Consider the following 22,272-nt stretch of genomic DNA (forward strand, 5'->3'; position numbering starts at 1 on the left):
TTAAAATCACTTTATTTCATTTTACACTTAAAGTTATAGCATTTATTTTGCATTTAACTCCTTCCTTTATTGTGTAAATTTATCGTTAAAAGTAAATATTAATACTGAATATTATTTTTTAACCATAAACAAATATTTACAATTTCTCATAAATATTTAATAAAAGTATTTTGTCTAATTAATAATACCCATCCCTTCCTTGCATTATTAATAATTTTAGTTTTTTTATGATTATGTAATAATAATTAAGGAGATTGATATATTAGATAAGTTCTTTAGATTCTTTCTTTTTTTATGAGATTATCGTTAAACTCTAAATTTAAATTTTATAATTATTTTAAGTTTGTAAACAAATTTGATTTGCAATTAAAATAATTTCAAATTTTCTATTTATTTATTTATTTATTTATTTATTTATTTATTTCAATCAATTTATTTTTTTTATTAGATAAAATAAATGAAAGACAAAAAATTCTTTTCAAAATGTGGCAACTATTAATATTTCCAAAATCTTAAGATAAAATTAAATAAAAATGATTTTTTTAAATTTCACTATCTTAATTAATAAATAAAAATAATTTTCTAAATATTTAGTTAATTCTTTGCCAATTAATTAAATGTATTCTTTTTTAAATGGTTTTTAATTTTAAAAATGAAGTAAATGTAAATTTAAATAAAAAGTTAGTTAGTTAGTTTGCTAGTAAATAAGTAATAGATTAAACACTTTAATGATAAAAGATAAAAATTGATTTCGATTGATTTATCATATTTAATAACTTATGCAATTTATTATTATAAAAATTCTTTTTTTTAAATTATTTAAAACTAAAAATGTAGATTTACTCATCAAAATATAAAGAAATATTTAAGTTTTAATTTTTTTCTAAAAAAATACCAAATGAATACTTCTAATCAGATTATTTAAATTATTTAACCTATTATTTTATTTCATAATATATTATTTTTATTTCAAAATTAAACTTGAATTAATTCAATAAATAAATAAATAAGATTATTCTTAGAAATTAAATAATAATTAATGCAATATTTATTTATTATTGAGCTTTTAATTAATAATAAAATTTATTATGAAATTTTAAAATATACATTTATTTATTTACAAAATATACTTGCTTATAAATAACTAATAATTGGTTGGTATTTCTATTATAAAATTTGCTTATTTAAGATATTTAGAAGTCGAAATATATTGAACGCGCCCTAAAACTAACGATAAATTGAATTTAATTTAAAGCAAATCTTTATATATATAAGCAATATTTTAGGGCTTTTAATTTTCACAATTTTTCAAAATATAAATCAACTTTATTCACAAGTACCAGCAAAAAAAGAAGATACTGTTGAGATTATAGGCATAGTTATTGAAAATTAATAAAAAAAAGAAAATACACACACTAAGAATAAAAGTCAAATAAAGAAACAATACTTAAAGAGAAAGAAATAATAATTAACTAGAAATAATAATAGCTAATAGGAGATATAAAATAGAGTAAATAAATACTTTCTTTCTTTCGCAGATGTATTTTGAAGACTAGAAGAAACAAGGTCGAAACAGATCATTTGCATAGGTAGAGAATTTTTCTAACAAGAATAAAGTTTGTTAGAATCCTACATAGCATTAAGGCCAAACCAAGTAGATTCAAAGTACATCTAATAAAGGTACTTAAGATAATCAAAGCTATAACCAGAATCATTTTCATTAAGATTAACCTGCTTTTTCTGTTCCTTCTCATCCGTAGTATTCTTCTTCAGTTTCCTAAAATATGCAAATTAACGTAATATTAGCTTGAAAAATTTTATTTTTAAACATATTCACATAGATAGCAGCATTTTTATTAAATTATTCTTAATTGTAAAGGTAAAAGGTCAAAACCTCAATCACCATAGTTCTATGAGCCTTTAGAATAACTAGGGAGTTTATAAATACAGCGGCTCTTAAAATTTTTAAAGCAGCTAATTAAATAATCCCCAAAGCTTCCAATAAATTTAGCAAAATCCTTCTTAGTCTTAAAAATCTTAGCCCTAAGCCACAGATACTTAGAAAATATTACAAGAATAGCATATTAATACGCATTAAAATAAGCTTTAGATGTAAAGCTCAAATTGTGCTCTTAGTAAAGCAGCCTAATTGAAGACTTCAAATTCAGCATAATAAAGTGCATAGAACATGTTAGGCACAAATTCAATTAATTCATAAAATTGTAGCAATTAATTCACTAAAAATTCATCATACTGTCAAGAAATTAATTAGCACAATAATGTTAAAAAAAGTGTTTAAGTGAATATCAAAAGTAAATAAAAACCGGAGAATGATCAATTAGATAATTCAAATATACCTCAGTAATAAATATCATTATAGTAAACAGTTCATTCTAATTTACTTCCTTATGCTTAAAACGGGGAATATGCACTTTAGTAGACCAATACTTCAAGCAGTACTAATTAATAACAACTAATGAACCAGTAGTATGCAACTAAGACAAAAAAGCATCAACGCCACCACTCAGAAATAGCTATTTCAAAGCATTCTAAGTAATACAGCATACTAGGAGTAAATCTGCAACCTCCACCTTAGATGTCTATTCATAACTATTAAGGTTTTTAGAAGGAGTCCTATAATAAAGAAAATCTAAATATTTATGATACTGCAATTTCTAGTAACCGCTACAATGTTAATGAGTAAAATTTGATTTAGGCTAAACCTAAAGGAATATCACCCCATAATACTGATAGCTATAAGAAACTAGAGTATAAAAATGACCAAGTTACAAATTAAAACTAAAATCAATAAGGTTAATAATTATATAACGAAAAAAATTTTAATTCTTCTTCTTTACGCTTTACAGCTAATAATCCAAGCTGCATAATGAGTATAAATGATGGGAATACCTCGTCAAATAACTAAAAAATCGAATAGGGAATATAGAAAGAAGTAATTAATAGCTACATTTCGTTGAGATTAAAAAATTCAAGATAAAATTCAATAAGCATTCTACCAACTCACGATTAATTTAAATAAAATGCCACTGAACATAATTAGATCGATGATAAAAATAAAAATTCAAGCAGGTAGTACAAAGAAACAAAGATAGGTATGATAAGTGATGAGAATAATAGTATAAACTATAGACAACAAAGTAAAAAATAATTTATTTAAAATTTTAATTTTTCATCTCTCAATTTAAATATTTTCAATAAACTATAAAGACTTAGTTTTTAATCTTTGCCTTGCCTTTATTTTTCTACTTAGGATTATTTAGAAATTAGAAAAATGTGAGTGAATTAAATCTTTAGAGTTTGAAATTAAATTTTTTATTTCAAAATTAATCACGAATAAATAAACAAGCAAAAAAACAAAAACATCTCAAAATTAATTAAAGATTTTTTATTAAATATCTAACAAAATTTATAAATAAATTGAATAATCCCAATTTCAAAATTTTAACAGCAAAATTCAAAATCAATTTTTGTATTTTAAATTATCAGTTTTCTGCCTATTTTGCCTTTTAAGATTTTTACATTTTAATTTTGCCTCCAAATTATTGTTTAATTAATCAATTATTACTATCAACTATAATGAAAGCTAAATTATTTCACTAAATATTTTAAATCAACATTCACATTAAGCAAGCAAAGTAAATGAATTTACAATAAAAATTTCACCATTGAAAATAGATAAAAATATCACTTTACAAAAAAAATAATTATTATTTTTTATTATTTAATAAATCATATCAAAATTTTGAAAAAACTAAGTATGCATCGTATTCTAAATAGACAAAAGTTCAATTAAAAAATTAACATTTGAGATATATAAAATATTTTAATTTTTTTAAATATATTGAATTAAATATTTTAAAAAATAATAATAATTTTAAAAATTTATATAAATAGATGTAGAGTCATTGAAAACAAAAATGAGTCCCATAATTTAACCTCAAAAGGTAAATTCATTGAAACACTAATCTAAATTAATATTTATTTTATTTTAGTAAAATGATTAAAAGTTAGCTAAGCTAAAAGACTAAGATAAATATCAAAATGCGTCTTTAAAAGTAGATTAATAAGATATTAATTCTACCTTGAAAGGAGATAATATTATGAAAAATAATAAATTTCAAAATTACTCTATATTAGCTGATGAAATTCAGTAAAACTTGAACTTATAGAATCGAAGAGTTTCTGCCCTTCTTAATAATGATAATACCTAGAATTATTTGAATTTAACTGAAAATTAAAGCTATTAAAGCACGAATAGAAGTTTAAATAATAAACATACTTCTATAAATACTAATTACGATTAATAGCCTTGTAATGCAAACATATATAGCGTTCCATCAAATAATAGCAGTGTTATTAATAAATCTAACTCCACTTCGTTTCATCAAAGTAATCTACAATAAGGATAACAATAAAAAGAGTTAGTTAATACTTTCACTAATATTAATAATGGATAAGGTTCATAATAAAATTCAACTACTAATTTGTCATATAATCACTCTATTAATAATAATTAATATTAAACAAGCTCAAACTAAACTTCTATCATGCATAATTCCATTAGCCAAGCAAACCCTTCCTTCTAAACCAGAGCAAATAATAAGAATGATTCATAGACTAACGAGAATAATTTTTAAATACAGTAAAATATTAGTTTGAATAGTAAAATATAAAATATTCTGTCTCATGAGACAAAAAGTAACTTAGTGAGTAAAAATACTACAATATAGTATAATAACCCATTAAATCCTAACAACTAAGGATAATCACTATCCTCTCATCCTACTTATAGAGAGAAAGAATTTAACATTGTGTAAGATTATAATCCAAAATCAATGATTGAAAAGCGTAGAAAATCTCATAGCATAGCCAATAACATTATTAATAGTAATTCCCGCAATTTAAAACAAGCAATAATTTAATCAACCTTATAGTAAGCTTAAGCATAAGAATTATCTTAGAATAATTCTCATTTACAAAGCACAAATTCGATGATTAACTAAAATTTACCCTAGAATAGCTCTTAGATTATAAGTTATAATAACTAAAATTTCAGTTAATAAACTACAACAAATAAATCTAATTCTAATAATCCAATTAAAACTTAAAATGGCCAATAGAATTTACAAACTAACATGATTTTATAGAACGTATCTTAAATAGGAAATAATTTTGGATTAGCTCCTTCTAGTTAACATACTCCAACAAGTATTAGTCCTATAAATTACATGCAAAGCTAAAGTAATTATAGCAGTAATAGTAATTTAAATAATGGATGTAGTAGTGGATCAAAGTAAAATATCTGTAATTAGCAACCTATCTTAAATTAGGCTAATGTTAGTTCAGGTACTTAAGATTAATCAAAATTAAGTGTAAATAAAGTGAATCTAACATTTGCAGAACAATTAAAAATTGAAAAACAAAAGAAACTGAAAGAACCAACTCTCAATATATTAAATTTAGGCATAAACAGTGAAAGAAATAGCAAATAAAATTTTGTTTCTAATACAGCAAATAACAGCTATAGTTACTGCAGCAATAACAGCAACAATACTTCAGCTATAAGTACTCCTTATGCTATTACAAATGCTGTAGATACCACACAGAAGAGCAATATCATTTCTAATAACACAATAAATTCTAATAATAAAGCCAATAAAAATAGTTATGTAAACGAGCCAATGATTTACTCAGGTAAAAATTCAAACAGCTCGAGTCTATAAAACACATATGTTAAAAACAATAACGAATTTTAATAGAGTTATACCAAACCATATGATAACTATACAAACCCTAACTCAAATAGAGTTAATTTACCTTCAAATTCCATTCATACAAATTAAGAACCATATAGTAGAGAAATGCAATAAATAAATGAACTTTTATAATAAGCAAAATATATAGCACCATCCAACACATCTAATGATTCAAAATATTATACACTTTAATACAATAAATTAAATAATTTTGAATCTGACTTCTTATTACCAACCAGTGCACCTGCATAGTAAATAAATAGTCTTGCATTCAAAGATTTGGTTAATTAAAAACCTAATGACATACCATAAATTACAAGGACAAATAGTATAATCAGCAATAAAAAGAGTAGCCCTTCAATTATAGATTAGCAAAATATAAATCAATTAAAGCAAACAGCTAAACCTTGCATAAATAATACTAAATCAGGAGAATATGATTTAATTCAATAGAGCTTAACTATAAATAAAGAGTAAGAATATTCTAGTAACAGCTTAAAAGAAAAGGCTTAACAACCTTAGCTATCAGGAAAGTAATTGATACTTAATAATAATATTTCAAATAATAGTTCAATTAACCAAGAAAAAATATTTTCTACAGGTGAAATCATCTAATAATATGACAGCAGTAAAAATCTAAGCTAAAATCAAATCAATAAAATTAAAAATGAGCAAATTAGTTAAATAAATATTGACAAAAATTTTAATGAAAAACCATCTCAAAATGATAAAAAATAATAAATGTAGAATGTCAAATCAATCTAGCAATAATAATAGTAGTGTTAGCAACCTGTAAAGTGGTACCTCTATGATTCATAGGCCTAGTTTGAAGAGCAAGATAATCTTAATAATTTTAATAGTTATGGAATGCAGCAAAAATAGTAAGTTGCTAAAACTAAAGACCAAATATATCAAAAGTAAAATAAAGCAAACGTTACAGAAACTTTCCCTGATAATAAGCATTTTTTAAATTCAGAATCTTCTAGTTTAACTCAAATATCAACCTACAGAGAAGAGAGTTCTAAGTGCATTACAAATGATTCATAATTTAATAATTTCAATAATCATTAAGGAAAATAGGTAAATGATATTTAATATTAGGAATTCAATTACTAGGGTTAATTATAAAGCACAAAACAAGCAAAAGATTTTACAATTAAAGAAACAAACATGAATTAGCCTTATCAGCTTTGCTAAAAAACAACAAATACTAATACAAAATTAGAAAACTGCTCAATCCTTAATAATATAAACGAAATAAAAGATTCATATCATATGGATTTTGAAGATCTTGCAAAATATTTTAGTTAAAATAACGGAACAAAGCCTTCTAATAACACTCCATCATCAGAAAAACAAAAATAAATTTAATCTCAGTTAAAATTAGAAAGCGAAGAGTACAAAAATTTGTGTTCATCAATAGAATCTCTTCGTCTTCTAAATACAAAAGATGATCCCTTTATAAAAATTCAAAACCAAGAAGATTTCTCGGAAATTTAAAAATTAGCTTTAAAAGGCAGCACTACTGATGATAACTTTAGCAACACGAATAAAAATTCAATTATTTATAAAAATAGAGAGAAATTACAAGATGATATTTCTGAAGCTATAGAATCAGATAGTAGTTTAAATAAAATTAAGAGTTAGTAAAACCATTTTATAGATGAACCATATTCTATCAACCAGCAAGAGTTTTATAGTTAATCTAATTTAAATTTGAAATAAAAAAATTTGAATGGTTTTGAAGGTCTTTATTCAATAGAGGAGGGTGAGTATGAGTTAAAATCTAACCCATATTATGATTAAGATTCTTAAAATAGCTCTTAATTTAGCTTAAAGGCTGTAGAAGAAGAGTTAGATGATGAAGAAAAATCACAAAGATTAAAATAAAGTTCATAAAATAACTCATAGGAAAGTATAAACTCAAATAAATAATCAGATTCATAAGAAAAAGCTAATATTTCTTAGCAGTTGAAAGAAAAAGAGGAAGAAGAAAGTATAGAAGATCCTCAACTCATGTGTGATGAGGAATAAATTTATGAAATGATGAATAGCAATATTTCTAATATCCTTGACCAAATAAATAATGACGATCCAAACCAAGCCTTCTACTCTAATAATTACTATGATTAACCATGCTTTAATATTGAGTCATACAGCAATTTTAAAATAATTCCTTAGTCTTACAGCAATGCTCCCTCTAATTAGTAATATTTATTTTTTAATTAAAAGAAAATTTATTTTATTTATTCAAATTTATATATCAAAAAATAAATTAAAATTTTTTAATTTAAAAAGAAAATAAGAAAATGAAACAAATTACTCTTCAAACCCAATGGTTGCTCCTTTTGTAGATGTGCCTTAATACGATCAAAAGTATCATAATAGCTAGAATAAGAATCTTTCAGAGATTGCAAGCAAGTCACATAATATAGATCCTAAGGAAAACTAAAAAGAAAATTAAAAGAAAGTAGAGAGTAAATAACTGGAAAAAGATGAAAAACCTGTTTAAGAGGAAAACTAGAAAAAAGCTAATAAATCTATCAGCGCTTTAGGAACCAATCATTAAATTTAATAGAAAAAAACAGAAGAGAACTTATCTAAAGAATAAAAATTAGCTTTATTGAAAGAATAACTAGCAAACTTTGATAAAATATAAAACTAGTTCCCTATTTTCGGAGGAGAACATCTTGCCTACCTACTCTCTAGAGAATCAGATTATTAACCAAATCCGTTTTATATGAAGCATTAGAGGTAATTCAGTCCAAACATGAGAGCAATTCTATTGGATTGGATGATGGAAGTTAGTGAAGAGTTTGGCTTAAAAAGAGAAACTTATTACATTGCTGTAAACTTAGTGGACAGAATGTTTTCTTGTAAACATAATTTACAAATAAAAGAATTTTAGTTGATTGGTGTTACTTCTCTACATATTGCTTCTAAATTAGAGGTAATCAATAATTTAAAACATTTTACTTAAGTTAAACTCAAATAAAATTAATTATTTGTTGGTTTATTAAATACAATTAACAATTTAATAATTATATAATAAAGGAAATTTATCCAAAAAGAGTGGAATAATTTATTTTATCAACTGATAATGGATATACAGCACAACTAGTCTTTGAAACTGAAAAAAATATATTATAGGTAAAATTTTACAATTAATTTAATAAGATTTAAACATTTATAAAACAAACATTTATTAGAAACTTAATTTTATGGTAAATCCTCCTACGGTTTCGTTCTGGGGTAACTGGTTCATGTCTTAATGGGATATTTTTATTCAAACTTCTGAAAAAGCATAAAATAGTAAATTAGTCCTATAATTTTATGAAAACAATAGCTGCTTTGTGCAGTTTAGATAAGCTACCAACTAGTCCTATGAGTTGTTTAGAGAATACATGTAAATTATGGACTTCTCTATTTTAGATGTACAAACTCTCTAAATAAGTGCTACCAAATTACACTGCAGTATTATGTATCTTGTTTTAGGAAAAGCTCATGGAGTATACACTTTAGATGACATATAAAATGAGGTAGCATAAGGATTCATTTTTACAAAAAAAGCCTAGGATTTCAACGATATTTACAATGAATTTGCAAGTGTTTCATTTGGAATAAATATTTAAAATATTGTCACTTGCATTTAATATATCTCAAAGTTCTTTGTACTACCTGTGACCAATGCTTTACCATTTATTATCTCTGAAATGAAAGAGCCTCTTCAAGTAAATAATAAATTTATACTATATTAATGAAATTAATTTAATTTATTGTAATTAAATAGGGAAATTATGAAGATTTTCTTTAATACTAAACTCATAATAAAAATTAAATAGAAAAAATAAAAAACATAATTTAAAAAGTGTATAAAATAAATGGATGAAAAAATAAATGTATAACCAATAAAAAAATAGACAAATACAAACTAAAAATAATAAAAGACAAAATTAATTAATAAAATAGACGAGCTACACAAGTCTTATGCTTTAGAAGTCAATTATAAAATTTATTGATTAACTACATTTTGTGAATGAATGAATAAATTTATTTATTTATTAGTGGCTTTTAAATAAAAAAAACCAATAAACAACCTATAAATTAACTAAATAATAATAATCACTCAAAATAATTAAAATTATATTAAAAGAAATATATATATTTATATAGTATTTATATTATTAACATTTTAATGTATAATCTAACATTGATTCTTTAAATTTATTATCATATACTTGTTTGAAAAACTCAATTACTTATACTAATTATAATTATACAGTTATTGATTATATAAATTTGCTTACATGTTATCTTAATTACTTTTAAAAATATTAATTTAAATTGCAAAATCTTTTATGAGTAAATCTTTAAAAATGATTTAGATAAATTAAATTCAGCTTTATCATAAATATTGTTTGGAACAAATAGTCAGTTATCATCTAAGTTAAATATCATAAAGGGAACGACTTTCTTATTGCGTTTTAATACTCTAATTAACGAAGTAAAGCAGTAATTTTTTAGTAATATTCATCGTAGTAATATTACTTGTTAAAAATTAAACCTTTAACTTTTTTTAAAGTTAGCTAGAACAAATTAAGTTAACTTCAATGAATTTTCATAGTATTTATTATTTGACTTTATATATTAAAGCAAGAATGTAAAAAAATATTTGTATAAAACTACTTTAATTATATTAATTAAAGATTAATAGGGTAAATATAATTAACTAAAGCTAAAAAAAAGCAATAAATAAATAATTAAAATACTATATAAAAATGTTTGAAAAACGAAATTATTAGGTTCAGCATCAGTTATTACAAATAAAATATTTAAGATAAAAATAATTAATTTTACAATTAATTTTATTTATAATGAATGAATGATATTTGCTTCATGAAAAGACTAATTTTATTACATTTTTACTCTAATAATTTTGAAAGATATAATTTTATTTATTTTTTTAACTAGAAAAAATGTGAGTTTTCTATCTTAATATTTAATTAGAACAAAAAAAATATATTTGAAGTTTTTGCCTGATTTCAATCAGAAAAATTCTTCTAACAGCTTCATAATGATAAGATGTATTTGGTAATATAAGCAATTATACTACTTTATGTAAGAAAAAATTTAAGCAATTTTTTAGTAATAGTTTCACATTCCACTAAAAATTGTAAAAAAATGTAATTATTTTCTATCAAAAACTTGGTTCTATAAAATCATAGCTCAATTTTAGAAATTAATTTGTGTTTAGTAGTTACTTTAATTTCTGATATATTTATAATCCAAATTTATCAAATCAATTTCGATGTTTTATCGATCAATTAAATTAGTACTATTTATTTGTAATCACTAATTATTACTAACTTAATTACACCTTTAAAAAAAAATTTGAGGTAATTATACCCGTTATTTAACTATTCATATACCCTTACTGAATTTAATTCACATTATTCTACTAAATCCTAATAAATACTTTTCATGATTACTATTTACAAAAGCCTAATATCTTTGAATGACATATAACACCTCTCATTTTTGAATTAGTTATAGTCTTTATAAATTCAGCCATTTAATTTTTGAAGATTTATTTTATTTTTTACTACCACTATTTTTAATTTAACTAAATTCTCTTAATAAGAATGATCTGTCTGCAATTATTTTTTTGCCTATCCTAAAATTATTATAGAAAAATACTATACAAACAAATTTTTGTAGATAAGTTACCATTTTTAGAATAAATATTTATTTAGTAAATTTGATGGCCTAAAAATTTAAAAATAATTTAAATAAAATTTTGAATGTACTTTTTGATAAGGATATTGTTTTAACTTTAATTCTTACTAAATATGTAAAAAAGTCGAATGTGTTTTGATACTTATTTTTTTTCATAATAAAATTTTGAATGTACTTTTTGATAAGGATATTGTTTTAACTTTAATTCTTACTAAATATGTAGAAAAGTTGAATGTGTTTTGATAGTTATTTTTGTTTTATCATTTTACAATAAAAAACAAATAATGATTTTTTTATTTTAAATCGTATTAGAGTAAAATAAAATTAGAAATTAAAAAAATAAATTATTTTTTTTAAAAATGAAAATTTGAAAAAAAAGCTTGCTAAAAAAACAACTTTATGATAGAAATACAATTAATAAAAAATAAATTACAAATAAATAAAGATTTTTTGATTATGAATTAATATTTAAATATAAATAAAATATTTTTTTTTAATGAATTAATATTTATTATTTTAATTTTTAGTTGAATGAAACAATAGAAAAATATTTAAAATTATATATTTTTTAAAAATGTTTGATTAATAAAAAAATTTCAAATTTTAATACAAAAAATATATTCGAGAGGTTTATCTTTCTATCTATCTATCAATCTTAAAGAATCAAAAAACCAAAAAAAAAATATTTAGAATAAAGAAAGACCCTTTAAAAAGTAATATAAACAAAAAGGTATTAAAATGACAGAAAGCAGTGACCCAAAGGCATAAGGCTCATATCTATAAAGCGGAATAAATAAAAGTTCTATGAATAGAGAATAAGTAGTTATAACATCTGTAGAAATTAGACCTCCAGTTGTTACATTTGCAGATATGAATACAGAAATGAAAGAATTTGCATTTGAGAGAGCAGAATATGCATATAGTAATAATAATAATAATCAATTATATAAATTGTACATATTGAAATCAATAAATTAATTAAAAATATAATAATTAATAGAAATGGTTTTTAAATAAGATTGGAAATATTATAAAGACGCAGCCTAATTTCTAAAAGATTAATTCGATGAAAAGTTTGGAGGAACTTGGCACGTTATAGTAGGTAATGTTATTAATGAAGTTAAAAAAAATTAAAAGCATAACAGTCAAAAAAAGTTATTAAACAAATAAAAAAGCAATTTTAAATATTTTTTGGAGATCATTTGCAGAGATATTTGAGATTTTTATTAGCAGTTAATTTTTGAAGCTTAAATTTGTTAATTCTATTAAATATAGAAACAAAGACATTTTTGTAGAAATATAAAGTTTTGTTAGAATGAGAATATAAATTAAGTTATACTTTCCTTCAAGATCCAATTATTTTATTTTATGAAGCAAATAAAAAGGAAATATGAAAATTATATCTAATATCACATTAAAAATAATTAATTTTTAATAAAAAATTTATCCAGATTTTAATAATGAAATATTTTAATTCATAGATGAGTAAAAAAGTAAACAAGGAAAATAAATCAAATTTTATTTTGAAAAACACAATAGAGCTAAATGTTTGAAAATAATTCAATCGCTTTTAATTAATTAATAAAATAATTTAAATTTGGTAAATAAATGAATTTTGGAAGATATTTATGAATTAAAAATTAAATTTTATTATCATTTTTATATTGAATTATAAAAGGTTTTTTCATTTATAAGCTAAATAAAGTTTTAAAAAAATTTAAGTAATTAAATTATCATTTATTTACTTTTAAATAATACTTTAGAATCTAAATCTCTAAAAAAATACATTTATTAAAAACTAACACAACAGCTTAATATTGGTAGCTAATAAATTTTAGGAAGACTCTTATTATATTTAGATTTTATTAATATATTTGTATCTATGATTAGAAATTAGATTTTATTAAGATTTTTATATCTTATTTAATGAAAAAATGATACAATATTTTTTTAATTTAAGATGCTAAATAAAAGTTTATAAAAATATTTAAGTTATTAAATTATCAAAAGCTGATAACATAATAGAATATAAATTTTAAAATTAATGCATTTATTAAATAGCTGAATGAAATACTTAAATTTGATATATCTTATTCCATTAAAAAATGATAAAATATTTTCAATTTAATAAATTAGTTAAAATTTATAAAACTATTTAAGTATTACTGCAAACTATAATTATTTAGAAAAGTGATATTAAATTAAATAAACTCACTATAAAACTTTATTAATTGCAACTAGATTTTTATCAAAAATTAATTTTTAAATTATGATTTAAACGGATTAATAAGAATGCTTCGACTGATGTAGGATAAATACTTGAAAAAAAATTAAATTATTAGCCAGTATTTAAATTTCATAAAATTCGAATTTTTGGGATTTAATTTCGTTAATATTAAATTTAATTTTCTTAGATGAAAACTAAACAATCAAATATATAAATAATTAATTTATACATTGAATGGATTAAATGAATTTTTTTAAAATAAATGAAAAATATTTAAAGCTACTGCCTCTAATCAAATAATTAAATAACTTTCCCTATTTATTACTATTTAGATTCTATCATAAATTTCATTCTAATAATTTTTTGAATAAATCAAGTAATATTTGGAAGGTAAGATTATAAAATCATATTATTATAAGTTTAAATTTTTATTATCAATTTTTGAATTAATTAATTAGATTAATTCTAATTAAAGTTATTAAATAAATTTTCTTTTTAAATTTACTCTAGCTTATAGAAGTTAATAATATTCTCTACATAATAGAAAATATTTAAAGCTATTTACTATTCTAAATGTAATTATAGCTGATATAAAAAATGATCTCTTTCTCACTTTAAGAGTATATTACTGCAATTAACAAACATTAAAGATAATTTTTAACAATGTGGAAATATATTTTTTAAGCATTTATATCAATCAGATGCTGCAATAAATATATTAATATACTACAAATATTATTTAATTGCAATTAATTCAATTAATTATTGTCAATTTAATACGATTTACAATTTTGATGACTGACTAATTTATTTTCTTAAATTTATTGTTTATAATAATTATTAAAATATAGGGAGACATTTTGGGTCTTTTGTAAGTTACGAATCAAAATGTATTATACTGTTTTGGATAAATTAAATAGGATTCTTAATATACAAATTTGGTTGAATTACATTTTATTATAGAGTACATATAAATTGTTTGTAAAAATGCATTTTCGCTTTGTTTAAAATTTGTTATGTCATTAAAAAATACAAAATAAATAATGTAATATAAAAATGTACAATTTTAAATTGACAAATAATATTTATTTATTTATTTATTTATTTATTTGCCAATCCATTTAATGTATTAAGTTTTTTGGTTTGCCTTACAATTAACTCTGTCAATTATAGTTAAATTTTATTACAAATTCTCCTTTTTTAAATAATTATTTGGATCCTTCATAATAAAATAACTCCTTTATGCGTTTCTTATATTGAATGCTGTTATTTATTAATTTAACATTCTACAATATTAAGATCTTCATAAGTTCAACAAAATTAATTTTTTAAGGACTTTTTGAGTTTTTTAATTTAAATTTTTACTAGTCATTTTTAATTGATAATGAACCAGAATTTTTTTGAAAAATATAATAACTATAGCTTCTTTGTTTTTTATTATTTTTGGTGAATAGAATGGGAATGGCTACCTATACTGATTATTTTAAGATTTTTTGATGAAAATATTTTAAGCTTTTTTTAGGATCAAGCTTGTGGTTATGTATTTTCAGCTTATTGCAAGTTTTCAAAGTACTCTATCATTTTGTGTATAGCTCTTGAGCGATGAGAAATTTTATTTTTCACATCTGCAGGTAATTCTTAATATGTTTGAGAGTATCCTTCGGGTTAAAATGGCCATGAGCTATTTTAATTCCAACCCTAAATGGGAGAACTGGGCAGCGTTATCAAACCTGGTGTTTATCCTATGAAGCATAAAGGATCTTCGAGTTCCTCGCTCATGTAGGCAATAATGCACTAAGCGTAAGCACTCTTGTCCTCATAACCTGCTAGCATTTTAACAACGCCAGCTGGTTTTAGCTCCTTTAGGAACCATTTGATGTATGGCCCTGGCAGCCCATTTAAGGCATTAAAGCAAAGAGATGCGTCTTCTACTATTAAGGGTTTTTTAACTATGTTAAATGCAAATTTAGCTTTCATCTTTGCTATGTCAAGTGGACTCCCTTGATACTCAGGCAAGTCAATATTAATTGATGTAAGACTAAGACTAGAGTTAGATAGAATGGATTGGAACTCGCTAAGTTTATCTTTGTTTCCAGTGATTAAAAGAATTTCTTTTGTAGCCTTTCTCATTTTTATGTATGCCAAACAGGTTGGTATAAATAGTTGTTTTAATTTGTAGATAATGATTGTTTAGAAACTTAAAGATTTATTAAAATTAATCTTAGATCTCACTTAAAAGGATTCGTATGTATTAAAGAAAACTATATAGATATTTAATGGGCGGATTATAATCGGAATTATTTGCTTAATTTTATGAAATTACATTAATTAGTTACGAGTTTGTATGAAAGTCCCCAATATAAAAGGTAAGTAAATCGAGCGCTAATTTAATTTTTATGGTTTTATGAAGAAATAATTGAAATGCAAAGTAAGATTTGTAACTAAACAAAGCAATCAGTGTTTAGTATACAGTAATCTTTTGGATTACTAATTATTTCTAAGCCTCATATTATTCTTTTAAAACAAATAATTACTATTAATTATTAAAAAAAAGTAGTAAAGCTTAATAATGTTCACAGATTTAGTTTTTAATTCAATTTGATTCCTACTGATTGCTTTTTGTTAACCATAAATCTATGTGGTGAACTCTTATTTTTATAAATTTACGAAAAGTTGGTATGTTTAGAGATAACTGCATTTAAGTTTTTTCACATTTTTAAAAGTTGCTTTTAATTAACTCAAGTATCTCACCTGATTTTATTAATTAATATGTAATATATTGGGTATTTAAAATTAATTGATATTTCGAACCAAAATATATACATGTAAAATGGTGAATTTGTGGAAAAAAAGCTGGATTATTAACCAAATTAAAATATAAAATTTCAAAGAAAAAGACTTGTATCTTTGTGTAAATATACTTCTATGTTAAAACAAATATAGGTGTAAAGGGATTTAATTCTTAAAGAAGTAACCAATCCTATGTTAATAAATAAATAAAAATTAAACAAGAGCGGTTGAAAATTTTTAGAGTTATGAAAATGTTTAGAAAATTTCAAATAATATACAAAAGTTTCTTTTTTTAATTTATATCAGAACAACCTAAAACTTACTCAAAATATAATTATATTATTTTAAAGCTATAAATTTAGCTTTTTTATTAATCTATTTTAAAGTACGATTAAATTTTATAGTCTATATCTATTACTTCATTGATTTGCTTTATTAAAATTGAATCCTTATTTAAATTAAATAAATATTGCTTAGCAGAATACAAAAAAAAGACTTTGAATTTGAAATCTATTAATCAATCAATTGAAATAAATAAATAAATATTTAATTATTATTTTTAAATAATTTCAAAAAATAAAAGTATTTTATGAAATATTTTTAATATTAAAGTAGAAAACATTTAAAAATATAAAATCTTTTTCAATCAGACTTAAGTTGATGATTTAAGCCATAAAGACTATGGCATTTGCGGTGATGATAATAAAACAATCACTATAAATTAATCTAGAACTATTACTATTATTCATTATTAATGTAATTCAAAAAACGAACTTCTATTTTTCCAAATATTTGATAGGAAAAAGTATTCACCAATTAAAATTTTTCCAAATAAAAAATAAGAATTTACTGTCATACTAATAAAATGCCATTTTCAAACAATAAAGGGCATATTAATTTTTTAGAGGGACAAAAATAGATTTTGCGATAAAATTAAGGGTGACAAATTTATTAGAAGGTTTGAGATAAAAATGAAGGATGTAAATTTTATTACAGTAGATAAATAAAAAAAGCTAATTTATATATTTATCTTTAAATGGATTAACTTTGCTGACTATAAAAGCTTTTAATGAAATTAGAAATAAATATTGGACTATGGATAATGAAAAATTTGCTTTAATTTTAATCAAAAGTCTATGTATGGCCTGAATAAATGAATTTTATTTTGAATAGATTGGTTGAGAAAGGAATAAATATAACAAAAATATGTATGGAAGGATAGAAAGAAAAGAATTTTATTTTTCATAAGAAAAGAATTAAAAATTATAATTTTATCAAAAATAGAAGAATGGATGAGGATAAGAAAGAAAAATGATAGTCAGAGACAATTCAATTTTGAGGGGTCTCTTTCTATTGCTCTACATCAAGAAATGAAATCGAATTAGGTTTTTTAAAAAATAAATAGAGAAAATCTATTTAATAAATTAATGAAAGAATTGTCTTTTATTAAGAGATGAAGAAATAGAATACGATGATTTATTTAAATAGAGCTGCTCGAATGATAGATAAAAAATTAATTATCAATTTAATTAAAAAAAAAAGTAATATATAATAAAAAAAAAAAAAAGGTCAATATATATAATAGACCTTCTCTATTATAATAATAATAATAAAAATAATAAAATTATTTACACTTATTTCCTACCCACTTTAAATATTTATTGCATCCTAAAATGAACGACTTTATTACCGTCAACACTAAATCCAACAAGTTAAGCAAAAAATCCAACAAAAAGAATAACTATTTGGCTAATAGCTCAGCTGCTTCCAGCTCTGATGAAGAAAAACGCTAAAGCGCCAAGGTTAAGATTATCGATGCCTAAATGCTACACGCTGAGAACAGCGAATACTATGCTGATAAGACTGAATTCGATGGTCCTGATAGCAAATTTTTATTAGCTCCTGTTTTCTTCTTTTGAGTGAAAAATCTGAGAGAAGAAATAATTACAAAGGAATATTTACATTAGAATGAAATTGATTCTATAAAGAATAGAAAATATATTATTTGAATACCAATTATACCTATCGTACAAATAAAAATAATAATAATCCTGAGCATATAAAATAATTACATACTACCATTATAAAATTATACTATAATTAGCATATACCCAAAAACTTTGATGACTTTATAAAGTATAACAAATAACATATAAAACGACAATAATTGTCTTCAGCAATAGGTAACAGAATGAGTAATAAAAATATTAATAACACTCACTCGCAAACGACTTACCTACCCTACTTAGCAGCAGTATCAAAGATTTTTCAATTTCCGACTTTTTAAATATAAAAAATGCCTGATATTATCTATATAATAATAAAATAATTAGTTTCAATCTACTCTATATTATCAAAATTCATTTTATAACTTTATATTAATTAATTAACCATCTGCAAATAATCCCTTTAACTAATTTGAATAATCTTTATTTCAATATATTTATAAATATCTTCAAATTGCCTTATTATCGCAGATTAGGTAATAAAATAATAATTAATCACTCTCTCGACCACTCTTTCTCATTTGATTTAATTGCTTTATTAAAGCAATCTATTATTAATTAATTTTTTAATAACTCAATCAATCAATTAATTCGCTAATGACGCTAGAGTGTAAAACTTAGAATAATTAGCATCAAGAATTTATTTGTTTATTAATAAATTAATAATAAATCCTAAGTCCTATTCATACAGTTTAAAAGATAATTAGAATATAATAAAAAGATAACACACATTAAGAGAGACATTTAAATAGAGTAATTGCATAAGAAAAAATCAGCTCACACCATATATTAGTTTAAAAATAATTATCATTCATTTCAATCCTAATTTACTTAAATTAATGTATGTAAATAATATATTTATACATTCTTTGTACATAGTCTTCATTCATCCTTTCATTCTAAGCTTAAATCATTTCAAAAAATTAAATATTTATTCGCTCATTTATTTAATTTGTCATTCTTTAATCTTTTTAGCTTAATTTTCAAATAAAATACTTTTAAAATGAATAAATATATTTTTATTTTGAATATACTAACATCCCAGATTATTCCATTCTTTTTTATATTCTAAAAGCTATTCCTTTTTATAGATAATTCTTGTGATAATTTACTTCTTGTAATACTCTGTATGCGTGAAAAGTAAAGTAGCTCTTATCAAACTAACGATCATCAAATGAGATTCAAAAAACTGAAATTGATGTAAATTAACTTAATTACTTGAAAATCATTCAATCACTATTTTATATATTATGGCTGTATTAAATAAATACATAGCTAGTAAATATTTGAAATAGAGCAAATTTGAGGCGATTATTTAAATACTACTGTTATAATTTCTATTCGAGAGCGTTAACTCATATTTTTTAAATTAAATACATTTACTATCACTCTTTTTAAAGTTAATTTAACATTTATTTAGTTTTGCACTCTTTTATAAATAAATCTTGATAAGTCTATTTCATTTTTTATTTTAATGATCTAATATGTAAAATATATAACAATAACGACAGATATTGCATTTATATTTAATATCACAACAAAGAAATAATTAAAATTAAATTGTTTATAGATTTTCTATGCTTTGTGCTTAAATATAATTACTATGTTTTAAATTGATCTTTCACTATAAGAATAAAATTATAAAAATATGAAAAAAAATTTAGAAAAAATAAATGCTCAGTAGAAAAATTATAATAAATGTTTAGCTTTATTTGTTAAGTATTTGAATTCATACAAAATTGTTAAGTATAAATAGAGTTAAGCCCACCTTTATTTAACTACTTAATTTATTTCTTTTGATTACATAGGTGCAGATTAGATTTAAGCTCAAGCTTAAGTTACCATTAATTTCTATTTTAAGCAATAAAAGCATAACTAAATATTGTACAAATTTATATGGGTAGGAAAAAGTTAAGTTTTTTATTAAATTTATTTGTTATTAAGAAAAGAAAGAATACTCTAATCTATATTTTTTAAGGTAGTGAGTTTGTAATAATTGTAGGGGCTATCAAAATGACTATATCAATAATTCATAGAAGCTCTTTTCTTTTTTATAATTATCTAATTCATCTTAGATTTTTTCATTCATAATAGATATTAAGCCAAATTTAAAAAATGCCTTTTTTATCTTTTTTTTTATTAGTTCCAAAAGAAAGAGTTTATTATTGTAAAAGAAAAGGGTGTAATAAAAGATTATTTTCCTCCTTAAATATTAATTAAATATTGTTTATTTATTGATATTGAGAAGTCGAATAATTGATTTAGATTATTTTTGTTAGTTTTTAATTTGCTTCTTATGCTATCAATTTAGAAGAATAAAAGAAATACAAATTGCACCTCAAAGTTATAATAATTTTGATAATGATATTTTTGTCTAAATACTATACTAATTATAATTTTGGTTCATCTGTTTAGAATATTCTAATGCTTGACTCATATATGTTTTATATGCATAGCTTGAGTGAGTTTTATAAATTTTTATACGTGCTCTTGTTTTCAAGTGTTTACTGTTTGAAGCATCTGTAGAAACAGATAAAAATGAAAATATTTTTATTTATATTTAAAATTCTCATGGAAATCATAGTTAAAATATTTTTACCTCTCAGCCAAGAAGATAAAATACAATATTCAGTTTGCAAAGATGGATTGTATCTGAATCAGTTTAGAAATTTTATTTGACATATTGTTCTAAGTTTTTATAATTTTAAGATGGATTAGAGTTTTAGAAATTAAATTTGTTGGATATTTGTGGAACTAAAGTTAAAAAATTAAGGTTTAGATATTCTTTATAGTACAGACGTTGGTGATAAAAATAATTGACTTAGTATTAACTATCTATTTTAGGACGATTAAATATATTATCAATTTTTAGCTATTTAAGTCATATGATGATGCCTTTCATATGTGGGGATAAGATATATTGATTTCTCTATAAAAAAAATTTTCTCTCATCTAAGTATTTAATTGACTGTTTAATTTTTTTCATTACTCTACCACTATCTTTAATTACCTCAAGTAGAAATCTGTTAAATTTCAAATACAGCTTTATTTTTGCCATAACTTTTTTTATTTTTAGGTGAAAACGAAGGAAAACAACAATCTTAAATTGCGACCACACACAACTTGTCTTTGATATTAATTTGCCTGTTTCCATTCATGTGTTTCATTTTCCATATTGATACTATAAATTAAGAAAAAAAGAAAGAAAATTTCTTGTAAATCAAGAGAGATTTCCAACTATGAAAAAATTTAGAATAGAAAACCAAAGGCAAAAAATTTGTTTTGTTATATTGAAAAATGAAGAATGTTCTACCAGGTAGGTAGAAACATTTGATTTAGTCTCGGTATTATTAGGGAAGTATAAATTTAATTTGATAGTTGAAATTTATATTTAATTAAGCTAAAATACATAGGGTTAATTTATAAATTTTAGGTGCTTATTATTATCCCTTAATAAATAATTTACATTAGGATATTTTTTAAGTTAAATAAAATAATAGATAAAATTAAATTCCTTTTTTATTTTTTGTTCTTTTTTAGTTTGCTGCTCTAGCTAATAATATGCTCACATTTTTTTAATTAGAAGCATACATAGTATTTAATTATTTATATATAGCTCTCTTTCCTTGAATTATTTTTTTCATTAACATTTATCTTTAAATTTTATAAATACTTCCTAAGTTTAGTCCTCAACAAATATTTGCATTGATATTTTCGCTAATTGCTTCTCTAAATT

General features: G+C 21.9%; 6 protein-coding genes across 6 annotated transcripts; 4 read left to right on the forward strand and 2 right to left on the reverse strand. All coding sequences in view use genetic code 6, as the record gives it.

The window, feature by feature from the left end:
• Positions 1 to 1,538: 1,538 nt before the first annotated feature.
• TTHERM_00624450 (amine-terminal domain cyclin) lies at positions 1,539 to 9,666 on the forward strand (the record flags this gene model as incomplete). The annotated part of the gene is made up of 8 exons (XM_001022571.2): positions 1,539 to 1,796; positions 1,880 to 3,158; positions 3,916 to 3,965; positions 4,014 to 7,984; positions 8,076 to 8,727; positions 8,832 to 8,927; positions 8,987 to 9,508; positions 9,568 to 9,666. 8 exons carry the CDS (start codon positions 1,539 to 1,541, stop codon positions 9,664 to 9,666), a joined length of 6,927 nt encoding a protein of 2,308 aa, XP_001022571.2.
• Positions 9,667 to 12,426: 2,760 nt separating this feature from the next.
• TTHERM_000624469 (transmembrane protein, putative) lies at positions 12,427 to 15,083 on the forward strand (the record flags this gene model as incomplete). Its single annotated transcript, XM_012799318.1, has 3 exons — positions 12,427 to 12,435; positions 12,514 to 12,615; positions 14,592 to 15,083. 3 exons carry the CDS (start codon positions 12,427 to 12,429, stop codon positions 15,081 to 15,083), a joined length of 603 nt encoding a protein of 200 aa, XP_012654772.1.
• A 181-nt stretch (positions 15,084 to 15,264) lies between these two features.
• Positions 15,265 to 15,870, reverse strand: TTHERM_00624470 (non-canonical purine NTP pyrophosphatase, RdgB/HAM1 family protein; the record flags this gene model as incomplete). Its single annotated transcript, XM_001022573.3, has 1 exon — positions 15,265 to 15,870. The coding sequence occupies one exon, from the start codon at positions 15,868 to 15,870 to the stop codon at positions 15,265 to 15,267; it is 606 nt and encodes a 201-aa protein (XP_001022573.1).
• A 1,320-nt stretch (positions 15,871 to 17,190) lies between these two features.
• On the forward strand, positions 17,191 to 17,505 carry TTHERM_00624479 (hypothetical protein; the record flags this gene model as incomplete). Its single annotated transcript, XM_001471393.1, has 1 exon — positions 17,191 to 17,505. One exon carries the CDS (start codon positions 17,191 to 17,193, stop codon positions 17,503 to 17,505), a length of 315 nt encoding a protein of 104 aa, XP_001471443.1.
• A 782-nt stretch (positions 17,506 to 18,287) lies between these two features.
• On the reverse strand, positions 18,288 to 18,682 carry TTHERM_000624498 (transmembrane protein, putative; the record flags this gene model as incomplete). The annotated part of the gene is made up of 2 exons (XM_012799319.1): positions 18,288 to 18,552; positions 18,603 to 18,682. 2 exons carry the CDS (start codon positions 18,680 to 18,682, stop codon positions 18,288 to 18,290), a joined length of 345 nt encoding a protein of 114 aa, XP_012654773.1.
• Positions 18,683 to 19,133: 451 nt separating this feature from the next.
• On the forward strand, positions 19,134 to 19,640 carry TTHERM_000624499 (transmembrane protein, putative; the record flags this gene model as incomplete). Its single annotated transcript, XM_012799320.1, has 1 exon — positions 19,134 to 19,640. The coding sequence occupies one exon, from the start codon at positions 19,134 to 19,136 to the stop codon at positions 19,638 to 19,640; it is 507 nt and encodes a 168-aa protein (XP_012654774.1).
• Positions 19,641 to 22,272: the final 2,632 nt, after the last annotated feature.

This window comes from Tetrahymena thermophila (genome assembly GCF_000189635.1).
Source record: "Tetrahymena thermophila SB210 genomic scaffold scf_8254479, whole genome shotgun sequence".
Lineage (NCBI taxonomy): Eukaryota > Ciliophora > Oligohymenophorea > Hymenostomatida > Tetrahymenidae > Tetrahymena > Tetrahymena thermophila.